Source organism: Orbicella faveolata, unplaced genomic scaffold (assembly GCF_042242905.1).
Source record: "Orbicella faveolata isolate gen_17 unplaced genomic scaffold, um_ofav_v1 contig_25, whole genome shotgun sequence".
Taxonomy (NCBI): domain Eukaryota; kingdom Metazoa; phylum Cnidaria; class Anthozoa; order Scleractinia; family Merulinidae; genus Orbicella; species Orbicella faveolata.
In genome coordinates this window covers 6,338,330-6,351,788 of record NW_028301553.1, presented here as the reverse complement: position 1 = coordinate 6,351,788, position 13,459 = coordinate 6,338,330, and the positions used below count along the sequence as shown (strand labels likewise).

At 36.6% G+C, this 13,459-nt stretch overlaps 1 protein-coding gene across 2 annotated transcripts in view; it reads right to left on the bottom strand.

The window, feature by feature from the left end:
• LOC110047035 (diacylglycerol kinase delta-like) overlaps positions 1-13,459 on the bottom strand; it is a 36,317-nt gene that overhangs the window by 20,827 nt on the left and 2,031 nt on the right. Inside the window, exons 1-6 of one of the 2 annotated variants that reach the window (XM_020752760.2) lie at positions 6,935-7,353; positions 6,007-6,276; positions 4,730-4,777; positions 1,466-1,531; positions 683-757; positions 338-439 (exon numbers count right to left, since the gene is read on the bottom strand). In XM_020752760.2, the coding sequence (XP_020608419.1) occupies positions 338-439; positions 683-757; positions 1,466-1,531; positions 4,730-4,777; positions 6,007-6,159 (444 nt within the window). In that variant the 5' untranslated portion in view covers positions 6,160-6,276; positions 6,935-7,353. Of the gene's footprint in view, positions 1-337; positions 440-682; positions 758-1,465; positions 1,532-4,729; positions 4,778-6,006; positions 6,277-6,934; positions 7,354-13,459 lie in introns of those variants that run through there. The other variant, XM_089294765.1, reaches the window with a different exon arrangement.

Sequence of the window (13,459 nt, the reverse complement as noted above, 5' to 3'; positions counted from 1 at the left end):
CTCACTAACAAAGTGTCGTTACAGTTGATTCAGACAAAAAGAAGTCTCAAGGATTTACCCAGGGTTGTTAAAAGCAGCTGACTGCCGATGAAACCTAATCATCATCTAGTTCATGATCTCAACTGGCTACTATGCTGAGTTTCTTGTCTGTGATTCTTTGAAAAAAGATCAACCACTCATTTTAGAACAATAAAGCCCTGGCTATACTTCAAACCTTCGTGACAACCTTCTTTCAAAAACACTATAAACAACATGACTGCATCTTTTCGAGAAAATATCAATAAATTGACATGTTCATGTGATGATACCTTCAAAATAACATGATTGAGCTACTTACAGAGCAGGTCCGAGAGCCAACAGACTTCAAACAACTTATCCACTCTTCCATTTCCTTTCTGGAGTCAGCACTTAGATTAATATTTTGAAATGCTGTAATAACCTGTTGGAAAATGAAACAGAAAACAAAATCAGTAATCACATGTAACTATGAATAATTTTATACCTATTAATATTGAAAAACAGATTCATTCAGTTTCTCCCAAGAAATCAATTGACAAATCAAAATAAATCTATGGATGAGGAGGATGAACAACATAATTTTACATTTCAAACATTTTCAATATTTAAAATTAAAAGCAATCTACAAAATTACTGTCTAATAATTATTTCAAGCTGTACTTACAGTAAAACTGGCATGTTTAATACCAGATTCTGCAACACTAAAATCCTGCAGATCTATTTCAGTAAATAAAGTTTCCTAGAAATCAAAAATAAAATTATCAAATGAATCAAGTATGGCCAGATACCCTATTAAATAAATGTTAAATAAATTTTTTTCATTTCATAACAAGCAAGACATTATGAAATATCTTCTTTGGAGAAATATCATCATGCAAGCAAAGCAAGGTGCCCTAGAGTCACACATGCCATAATAACAAAATGCCTATTAAAATAAACATAAAATTTCTACCTCTTACTAACCAAGTTTGAGGTCCATACTGTAAGTCAGGGACTAACTTTTTTTCCCCTTCAACTTATGGCCCACACACAAAGCACCTGGGCCACAAATCGAAGGGGAATAAAAAGGATCTGTAGCTTACACTATGGACTGAGAAGACGAGGTTAGTAACTAAAGATATTTATTATAACTCTACCGTGTGTCTGATGGGTTCAGGAATGATTTCTACTGTATTCATGTGAAATGGTTTCAAATTTTTGACGCACATCAAAGGCAAACCAAGTCAATTTGAAATCATTGTTAAGCACATTTTAATTTAAAATTAAATTTCAAAAAGTTTGTGGGCTGCACAGTAGAATATGGCCCACTAAATTGACCAATCACAGTGAGTGTAGTAACTAAGAGATAAAATAATTTCAAATAGACCAGTAAAAAATAAGTACAAAATAAAAAAATGAATGATAAATAAATAAACCTGTCCTTGACAGATTTGATTGATCCCCTAACCTCACTGGATTTTGCATAATAAAGCTTGTTTCCTTCTCTCAATTTGAAATATCTCCTTTTCCATCTCTGAAAAAAAAAAATTCCCACATGATTACTACCAATAGCTCTTGTGCAAAGAGAACATGAAGTTGAAAATGTTTCGTTAGGATTAAACGAATATTCATCTTATTATGCGCCCACTAACTGTATATGGAACTTTGCAAAATATTTACAAAAAATACAATGTATATAATATTAATAAATTAAAATAATTTAAAAAAAATTATATTAGAAGACATTATTCTACAAAATACAAAGGCTAGCCATTATTTTATTTTAAGGTTACAATGTTTTAAAATTGAACTGGTACATCCATGCAAGCTGACTATTTATTTATTCTGAAAATATGATATTATTTATCAGCGTTACACTTCAGCGTACATTTCAGCGCTACAAGGATTTGGGCAACATAATTTAATACACTATATTCAGTACACATGTATATATGTATATATTCATATTCCATCAAATATTCTTGCTTGCGCACAATTGGTTTACACACGTCACATGATTGAATATTCCCCAGAAAAAACTGCCTTTTCCTTGAGCTACGCTGTTGGAAAACTGTTTGCTTCTCAGAACAGATAATGTCCGCGGACAAATATCCGAGCATATTTCCGCACCAAATGGGGGCTATTGTTTATGTATGTTACCAGACTGAGTATCATTTTACTCAGGACATCTAATTAGTGAAACATCGACTATTTTGAGATTTTATTATTAATATTACTATTGTTAAGTATTTACTATTAATTATTTTTCTCCCTTGTGCTAAGTTTCTTTTTTTTCCCAAAATGAATGCAATTATAAATTCCAGAGCATATAATTTAGTCTTACTGACTATTAATATCTTGCCCTTCTCTACTTCATACTACTCTAACTGTATATTGTTTCAAACCGTCACATTATAACAGGAAGTGGAGGGACATATACATAAAATACAAGGGATTTATTATGACTAGACAGTGCATTTCAGGTCACAGTGACATCAAGAAAATTCACTTGTTGATCAACAAATAAAACTCTTATGGTCATTCCCCAGTATTGCACTGCGCATCTCTACTGCGCATAATTTCACGCGTGATTAGCATGCGCACATTAAAAAATGGCAGCTTTTTCTTTGCGGCTGGACCTCACCATAGTGGTAAATTGTCATTTTCTCGAAAACGAGTACGGTGACCTATCATTTTTTCTGTTATGTTGAATTGAGTCATAAATTTCTCTATGTAAAATAAATATGGGCCAATTCTCAGTGTTGACCGAGAAACAATCGTCGGAAACGTGATTTTAGCAAGCAATCATGACTATAATCATGGTGTTATTGTAAGGAATTTATATGGTATAAACAAGGTGCTGCTGTTCCGAAACGAACATGGGGACCCCTCATTTTTATTTCCAAATTTAAGTTCCTACAATATAAGCAGTCAATAAGCAAAGTTTGACAAAAATATTAGTGCTGGTTCTATTTCAGTGGAATGACCTTAAACTGGCACCTTTCCAGTTGCTAATTAAATAAATGTAATTTTTCCTGAATTTCTCCAAAATGTTTTTAGTGAAGCCCACAATGAAAAAATAGAGTAGAAATGTGAAAAAAGACTAATCAATAACCCACTGCCGTGCCAAGAGTCCTTACATCAAGGAGACAAACTTTCCTGGTAGTTTTAAAGAAGCTATGCCACAGCTTACACATCTTGAAAATTTTAGCCTAAATTCTTCAAGTTCGTCGTTTGTAATCCTTGCCAATCTTCTCCATCCTGAACCATCCTTGTTCCTTTATGATTATTATTGTCCCTTTAGTGTTCTTCCATTTTAAAGCAAACTACTAGTTTCAGGTTTCCTTCAATTTAAAGGTAATTCTGTATATGCAGCCAAATTAACTTAACATAGTGTGACTGATCTCCTTTGAAGGAGCTCAGTCACGGTTTGTGCATATTGAAAAGTTTAGCCTCATTTTTTCAAATTTGTTGTTTGTAATCCATGTTAATCTTCTCCATCCTTAGCCATCCTTGTTGTTCCTTTATGGTTTATCATTATCTCATTGGTGTTTTTCTATCTTGTTAAACTGTTATTTTCAGGTTTCCTACCATTTAAAGGTAATTTTGTATGTGGCCAAAATAACTCAAAATACCGTGACTGAGCTCCTTTAAGGTTCTCAGATGCCTGAGGCCAGAAAAGGGACAACTTCTCCCCCTCCTCCCCTCTCCCCCCCCCCCCCCACTTCCCCACTCTACTAGAGAGAGAGAATTTTGTTTGTCATTAAAAATTCATTTTGTTTCCAGCATCTCATTAATATTTCAGAAATTTTCCATGATTCCATGCTCTTGTTTATTTGTAACTTTCACAAGATTCCCAATACATGATCTTGAATATTCAAGGGCTGGATTATTCTGTCATTTCAAGCTCATTTGTGATGCGATCTTTATTGAACGTAAGGTCTTTCACCATGGTAACATACAAAACCACAGATTATAATCTTTACGTCTCATATAGAATAAAACAAAAATAACTTGGTGATTAGGAAGCACCTGCGTTGTTTTACAGGGCATTGCTAGACTCAAGACAAAACGTAAAGAATAATAGTAAGGGCAATGTAAGCACTTGTAATAAACCTCTTATTACAGCTGATGGTTGCATATAAACAGGACAAGTTAACCTAAAATGGCTTGTACCAATCCAAACATACACTCAATCTGATCGCGAGCAAAACTTTCAGCAGTATGGTATAAGCAGCATAATAAGATGTCATTTTTTCACTTTGACATCTCAGTTTAATTAGAAAATATTCCATTGTTGTGCTGGCTACACAAAAGACTGTTTTTTGAAATTATCATCCTTAAATTGGGATTTAAATTTTGATTGGGAAAATGCCATTAATTATTAACAAAGGCTGGAGAACATTATCGAGAGGGATGGGCTGACAATTTTATGCATTAAAACTCTTTAGATTATACTTTCCTTACTAATTTGTCAAAGATTACAAAAGATTTTTTGATCTGGACAAACAACTAATGTTGCGCTTCATCTTTAGTCAGTGGGCAAATAAGAATTCTCGTCACAAAATTGATATGACCACTGCAAAGTTATATTTAAATTGCTCATTGTCTTACTTCACTGAGTGCAAACAAAATTTTAAGGACAAATTTATACTGTCCTCGTTGTATTATAATGTATCTGTGTTATTTTAGGTTGACAAGGTCAATTTCCAGAGAAAAATACTGGACCTACCTGAAATGAACCGGTTTGTTTGAGCAAAAATCCCTCCTTGATACAACCCTGAAAAACATAACTGAAAATATAAGTAACTGCGATCAGAATTAAAACATGTACAAGCTGATACAATATTGATTTACACCTCTACCGTTTGATCTCCCCTTTGGACCTTTTCGGTTGCAAATTTTGCCATCATACTAAGCAATCTTTTTTGGCCAGGGTTGTATGAAAGGCGACTGAGATCGATTTTCTTACAAATATCTCATATGGACAGTGTAACTTGAAGCAATGATCCCGAAGAAAATAAATCTAAAAACCGTTTGAAAGGCGAGCATTAGAAAGAGTGACGAGAAAATAATCGCAGAGTAATTCTTTCTGCTCACAATAACAACGATTTTCAATAGTTTTGCACCATCTCATTTTCCGGTCTCAATGAGCCGTGACGCAAACCCACAACAACAGGGACTACTCAGTAACTATATTTATATTCAAAACGAACACACAGGTGCATACATTAGGTAGCTAGCAAGCTTGCGGTCTGGTAATCAAAAATTCTCTTAGCCAAAACATCAACCCACATAAGATCACCAAAATGTTACAACAGGCAAGACTAATGCTACTTAAAATGAACCTATAAATATATTGGTTTCACGGCCGGCCGAATGAAAATCCTCACATTTTGACCTACAGTGCGATTCAAAAATAGCGGATCGAATATTAAGCGTACCATCATGTTGGGCATGAATGCCATTTTTTGAAACGTAAAAGTGCAAATTTTAGGCATGTTTTAGAGGAGACAGGTAGAAACAGGTTACAGTTACAAAGGTTCTTATAAACAGCGAGAGATTTGTTTTGATATACGCTAGCACAATGCCAAAAGTCACCCTGTACGGGTGACCGACTCTTCGTGATCATATGCCACGAAAATTACCACAAATCTTGATTTCGTGGAAATATTCTTCGATCACATTTTTTCTCCTAGAACATGGCGGAAAAAATAGAATCTAAAACTCTCGTTGCCGTACAGCAGCAAAGATCAATTCCACAGCGAGTACAACTCACCACAGATTTCTCCACAATCGAACATCGACCGAATTCACACTGGCAGTGTTTCGTAAACAAAAGAAAACTAGAAATTAAACATTCTAGGCTTAAAAGTTTTAATATATTGCCTTTGGAAATTCCTAGAATGGTCTGTCAAGAATAAAGCGACGACAGGTTTACCTAGTATCTCGAGAAGAGCTGAGCATTTCTTGCCGGTTGTAATTTTTAGCCAACATGACTTTACTCACCCTGGCTTTCACAGCAGTTACCGTAGATTTTCTTCGGTGATACAATTTAAGGTTTTCGGTTCCAGCTTCGGAGTCACTGTCGTCTGACGAATCCAATTCATTTTCTACTACCCGTGGAGTAAAATCATACGATCTTCTCCAAGACATCTTCATCTCCCGTTATTCATGAAGGCGACCATTACTATGTCCGCCATTATTTTCTGTGGCCACGTGACAAGAACACCAATCGAGACGCTTTGGTGACCTCACTTCCGCTTCCTTCGCACCCCCCTGAAAATAAGAAGAACATGACGAAATCTGGGAAAGAATGGCACGGCTCACGTACACCAACTGGGTGAGTGATGGAAGTAAACAGGAAAAATTCAGGTAAAATTAAACTGCGGCAATTAATACTGAATTAATAATAAACTGGATGACATACCAAGCATGCTTTAAACACAGCCTTAGGCTACAAAATATTGCAAATAAAACCCGTAATAGGTACGTGGAGTTGGTACGTTCCGTCACAAGAAATCAAATCAAGCATTGTCATAAATATAAGATGATATATTTTCAATTAAAACTTTTCTTCTCCACCATATTTTATGCTATGCTGAGAGCCTACATAGAACTATTCGCTCTTAGCGCCTAACGTAACCTATCTATTCTTAGTTTAAACAACACGAGCTGATTCCAACTGTTCCTTATTCCTCGTTTTGTACTATTTTTTTAGACATTGCTTACGCTGTTTTTCCCGACTTACTAATTCTTGACGGAAGGAAAATATGCAGGAAAAAGCCGTTATACGTCAGTCATTAAAATCGTCCTATTTTCCGGGAGTGGGAAAGAGAATCAAGCAGAAACCCACTCGATCTTATGTTTTCACTAAAAGTTTAGGGACGTTCAAAGCGAATGCAAATTTGCAGAAAAAAAATAAGAAATAACTTACCCCGAGCAAGAAGAGAAAATTGCCTTTTGACGTAGCTACTTTGGGCAAAGATAAAAGACCAGATGCTTCCCGTCAAAATAACATAAATGGAAGAAAAATCGATGAAACTTATTGTTAGAAGCTGATCTTGAAATAGATGCGGCTATTTGGAGAGAGGTCGTCGAGATAGTGTCATGCTCCGCTTGGTGTTAATTTGACTAATGAGCCAACGATTTGCTAATTCGCTTGTTTAAAAAGTCATTCCATTAATTTCTGTGGCGAAAATTGCAAATTCGGTCAATTGAATCTCGAGCCAGTTTGCATCACGTAGGTCTTGCAGTCAAGAAGTCACTCTTGATTAATTTCCAATGTACATTAAATTTCGCAACATACGTCGATTATGACGACTAATCTTTTTCTTACTTTAACGCATAAGTCTTCAAAGACAGCAAAAGTAGAGTGCAATTTATTTTTGCACATGTCGTGTTTGCAGTTTATATGAAATTGTTTGACTCATCGCTCCAATGACGTCATAATGACGTAAGAGTCACGCGTGATTGGAGAATGCCATTTTTTTCGTGAAAACTATTGAGGCGCTAAGTGCCATAACAAGCTTTCCTTTCACGGACATAATTAAACGAATAGAGCAGTATAATACAGCGGATATAGTTTATTGTCTTCTACAAGTTGTCATGTGTGCGTTTTTTCTTAGGATGATGTATCACAGCTGATTCACATATTTGTAAAAAACTGCGTTCCCTCTCAATAACAATTACACGGCATTATTCCAACTAAGAAACGGCGAGAAGCGAAAACAAAGAGACGGAGTAACAGCCCGGAACGAAACAAAACCGCATCATCGCTTGTAGTGGGAGTAATTTGTTTTGTTACCCAAGGAGCGAAGCGTACATGTGTAACAGCACGGCTTTTTTCAGACGTTTCAGTCCGTAAGTTCGCGAACTGCTTACAAATTCACGTCTTGTTTGCACAGGATGCGGCAAATGACGAAATGAAACTTGAACGACCTCAAGCTTTTTATATGAAAACACATTCACTTTCAGGGTTGACCAAGCACTAGTGTCGTGGAAAAAGAAAACACCTTGTCATGATGACTTCGTAGAAACTACATCTGCACAACTACTTTAACGCTCCCACTCAGTCTCATACTAATAGGTACTACAGTCGTGATAATCTTTATGCGTAGTCCTTTAGGCAACATTTGGGAGCTAAATTTACATTTCGATTACACAATGCATGTTCATTCCCCTCTACACAAATTTAACAAAAAGCGCACGTCATATCATACACTGATATGCTTCCATTCGTGCAACATTTTTTCCATGTTTTTCAGTTTGCGACTCGGTATATAAGCTAAAGCCTCAAACAATTACGTGATTCACATGCAAGAGTCTGTCACCCTAAAGGACTTTTTTTATAGCCGGCAGGTGTCAAAATGGCGTCTTGGATAACGTTTTGGTCAAGCTGTGACCAACTTATTAAAAGCTCTGGGTAGAGACTAAATCATATCCGTGGATATTAAAAACTCAAAGAAAAACTTACAGAGAGAAGCTTGATTGCTTGTATGAAACTGACACTGACAGGGTTTGTGGTGACCACTGAAAAAGTAGCCGTAATAATATCATGGGTGACAAATTACTCCTTAATTTTGGCGCAAAATTTCAGCGTCTAATTTTACATGTCAAATTATAAAATTGCCATAGTAACGTTTTCGCGCGAAATTTCGGATACAATAAACAAATCAAAATCTCATGATTGTAAGCGTAATTTGTCACCCGCGATTTTTAAAGGTAATCAGATGGTATAATTAATTAGGAAATAATTTCACTTACGTTTTGTCAACGTTCTAATAATTTCCCTCGCCTAGAATTTTGACAAAACGCACGTGAAATTATTTCCTAAATTTACTCAATCGTCAACATTTGATTATCCATGCTTGTTTCATTTGAAAAATGTTTACCTATTGCAACTTGACCTGATCGATGATAGAATTAAAAGAAGCATTCAGATCCGATTCCTTGACCTTTATTCAAGAGGATCCAACAGCTAAGATGGACGAGTCCGAATACACAACTTAATTTCTGTCATGTGTTCCCACCAGTTTTGGTCAAAGTTTTTCCTGCGAAAATGCTCGAGTATACCCTGAACTCGATCTGTCGTGTGCAATTACTAAGCATGTAAGTATTTATTTATCGAAAATGTCATATTAAAAAGATCTTTAATAAATTCAGCATCTTTATTGAATTAGCTTGTTCAGTCTGTATTGACAGATATTGGTGTGATAGGGTGGCCTCGTGGTTAGTGCGCATGCGCTCGTCTCCGGATCGAGCGGTCCAGGTTCGAGTTCTGGCCGGGGACATTGCGTTGTTTTCTTGGGCAAGACACTTTACTCTCATAGTGCCTCTCTTACCTCCAGTGCCTAAATGGATCACTGTGGGGAGGGGAGGGGGAACCCTCCAGGGGGAGGAGAAATACTCCTAGTCTCTTCATGCTACAGAAACCGGGATAAGCTCCGGTCTGATAGGCCACTTGGCTCGTATGCAGATTTGGCCTATACCTACGTTTGGACTGAGCCGTACATACTTGTATGAGAACAATCTGGCCAAATTTTCCATATTGGGACCTTTAGTCTCCGCAACTGCGGTCCAATTCAATAAGTCTAGGTAATCGTATGATTGCGAGTGCAATTAAGTTTTACACGACAAGTGACATATTTGAAAATTCTCTCAACATTCAAGAAATTTCAAATATCACGAGTAGTATAAATGCCTGCTCGAGCTTTCAAACAATTATATACTCATTTATTATATGACTGAGAATAGTGCGAATTAACGCGCTTGCGTTAATTTGCACTGCAGTTCTAATTAAGAATTAATGATAAATTGGCATGCTCTCAGCCAATCACAGTGAAGTAATTTTCTCAGTCATATAATCATTGTGCAACACTGGCTACGCCGCTTATACCCAAAATGAATTGCTGTCAACTCGTGCGTCTATGAAACTCAATTGCGGCAAGCTCCGATATATATACTCGGTCATGCATGCAATGAGTGTACATGCCTATATATTTGCAACTAGAAAATTAAAACTTTTCAGACCACCGACTATTTTTAATAACAATGACTCGACATAATGGTTTAAGGCCCCAAAACAGCTATATTTTCCCTCTGATATTGAAAATGCGTAACGTTTTTCGATTGGGTACAACTGAAGAATTCACTCAAAATTGACCCTGAAATTCACGTAATGGACATTAATTACTACAATAAAATGACCTCCCTGATAGCGGTAATAACGTCAAGTGAGTATATAGACAGAAGGTGACGAGAGGAGAGGTACGTCATTTACCGACTTGGAACGCTTTTCATGACTTTATGAACATTCATTTTAAGTTCTGATCAGTTACATTCATTTCGACCAGGATGTCCGCGCGCACAATAATTCAGTTTCAAGCAGATCTGCGCCACTGAACAGGCTTATCACGGACGCAAAGGTTTGATTTGTTCAATATCTTTACAGACCATTTGGACTGGCAAAGGAGGTTTTATCCGAAAAGTCTGCGTTGTTGTCTGCCGATTTTAGCCTGAATATATTTATGTGAATATTCTTAGATAACAGCATAAGACATATCTGTTTTCGAATGTATTTGGTGTCTACATGTTGTTAAACTAATTTTAGTTCCAGCCTGCAGGCAATAAGGTCTGATGACGCACATTAGCATCAAACATACGGCTATAGTGCTGTTTTTGTTGCTTTTTGGATAATTTTGCCGTTTATAGATAGAGGAAGAATTATATAGTGCGGTTTGTTTAAAAACATATAATTGTTTGTGTTTACAAATTTCAACACGCAAAATTATATTCTTTTCAAAATCTTAACCTCGGGCTTATTCCTTTCCAAATTTCAGCCTCGATATTCCTATAAAATATATCAGCAGAATTGAATGAGTCTTAGACGAAACGAGAGCTTCTTGCTTAAGTCTTCACATTCAGACCGATATTCAAGCTTTCTTTCTAGCCTTACTAGTTTTCAATCAGACCTAACATGTGAAACAATATCAGCTCTGCGTATTTGGTAACAGTTCTGTAAAACACCTTCACTTGATGTGTAATTGATTACAGGTTGGACTGATTTGGGAAGCTGAGGAAAATTAGATTTTCCGAGGAAATTTGCGTTGCAAAGTCTTCAAGCTAAGGGCCTGCTAAATACTAGATAGGTCATCAGGCCTTTCATGTGTATTGTATTTCAAATTCAGTTAGATGTGTTTCTAGTAGTTTAAGACAGTGTGACGGCAGTTTTAATAAAAAGCTCAGTCAAGATGTATTCTTTCTTGACTTCATAAAAAGAGCTGCCTTTGCAGTTATCAACATGTTTCACAATTTCAGTGCCAAGTTGCATTATTGAAAGAGGAGGAAATTTGGAAAGAACGAAAAGTTTGTTCAACTTAGATGATTGATATCCGAAGGCATTTGACTTTATGTATGAAGTTAAGGAAAACACCACCTCATTTTCCCGATGTTCGACATGGAATCGAATACAATAACAAAGGATAAAATTCTTACCCGTCAGATCTGTAGCTTCCTATACCAGATAGGCAAATCTGTTATTTGGAATGGAGAACGTTTCTTCAGTCTTAAATCATCTCTTTTTGCATGGCAACCAGGTTTGGTTTTTTCCGGTTAACACTGATACCAATTGAAGTCGCCGACTAATTCAAGTTTACGTCACTGTGTGTCATCATTATTTAATAAATCGGTTTCTATTTTGAGGAATTCAATAACAGAAACTGCAATGGTCCTTGAAAAAAAAAGTTTTTATAATTTTATAAAAACCTATTTTTGGTCTACTGAGCGATACGTATAATATGAAAACAAATAATAGGGAGTTTTAGCGATGACGACGGCGACGCGCCGAGGACGACACCTTGTAAAAAAGGTACTTATATTTTACCCTCGAATCTTGCAACTGTGTAGATCTGTTCAGTACGCCTATCGGTCTAAAAAGCTGCTCGGGCTAAATATGCTATGACAGCGTTCAATTCCAAAGGAAGGCACGACAAATTAGCCATTGCGGTAACACGTTCTCCAAAATACGTGCGACTCTGTCATTTCACGTTGTTGATTTGCAGAGGACGGCAAAGAAATTTACAAAGATTCAAAACGCACTTGCAGAACCACTTTTTTGCTCACCTTTTGTTTGGTGACGTTCCCTTTGCCGTCACCGTCTTTTTGGTCGGGATGCAGTGTCTAAATTATATGAAGCATAATTCATAATTTTGTGGTGGGAGGAACTTCGCAATTACCAAAGAGTCGTTGCACACCTTGACTAAACTAACAAAACTATGCGAGCGAGCCACGCAAGACCAAAAGTATCGAACAAGCCAATTAAATTCTGCATGTCCTGAAGATGGACAAGTCGGACAAGATTCCTACTCTGAAAAATTGCACCCTCATCCTCAAAAATAAGTCGAAAATATAATGGTTCATTCAGCGAACTTCTGTAGTATTCAGGGGCCCTAAATAATATAGAAGAAGACAATTATTAATAATTTTCTATTAAACAATTAGATTATGAGCTCGAGAATTCTATCGCGTGATAGTTGACGACAACTAATTATCTAATTGTTTTAGTCTAAATCTACTAGTCGTTCAAAACGTTGTCTAAATCCTCTTCACAGACACTTCGAAAACGCCAAGAAGCGGCCGTCATTTTGTTAACAAGCGCACGCTGCTATGCTACTCACTGTCTATCACATAATAGATAGTGAGTAGCGTAGCCAATCAGAGAACGGCATTCGTGATAAAATAATACTAATAATACAGTCGGCCTCCGGTCGCTTCCAGTGCATATGGCATTAAAAAGCGCTGAAATCAAACCGATCAAGTCACAAGTCTTATAGTGAAGAAAGAAAAATGAACTTTCATACAAATTCGCAAGTCGCAGAAAAAGCCAACTAATTTAGAAATATCAAAGGTAATACGCACTTAATGATTGGCCCCAAGGGAAAAAGTAAGTTTTGTTTCCCCGAGCCCCTCAATGTTGGAATGGAACATTAAGGTCGAGGGGAAACAAGACTCAATGAGCCCGTCAATGTTGGAATGGAACATTGAGGTCGAGGGGAAACAAGACTCATGTTTCCACCGGGACCAGTCATTAAGTGTTTTGTTATACGCCCCAACTTAAGAATAGAAAAAAAAAAATGCGAAGAAATCGATTGCTTGAATTGACGCCGGTTGGCTCACAAATTTGCCTTGGTTTCAAGGAGCACGAACTGATCACGTGTGAGCGGAAAGTTCAAGTTGTTGTTTCCCTAGGGAGTTAGTGAATTTTGTTCGCCCTAGGGAGTTAGTGAGTTTTGGACCACGACATGTGATACGTTCTCCTCCAATCGGAAAACGTATCTAAGTTGGGAGCTATAACAATGTCAATTGACGTTTCGATGTATCAAGCATCATTCTCTTGATGCTTGATGCTTTCATTCATTATCCTATCTCTTAATGTAGAAATGTATGATTATTTTAGAAAATA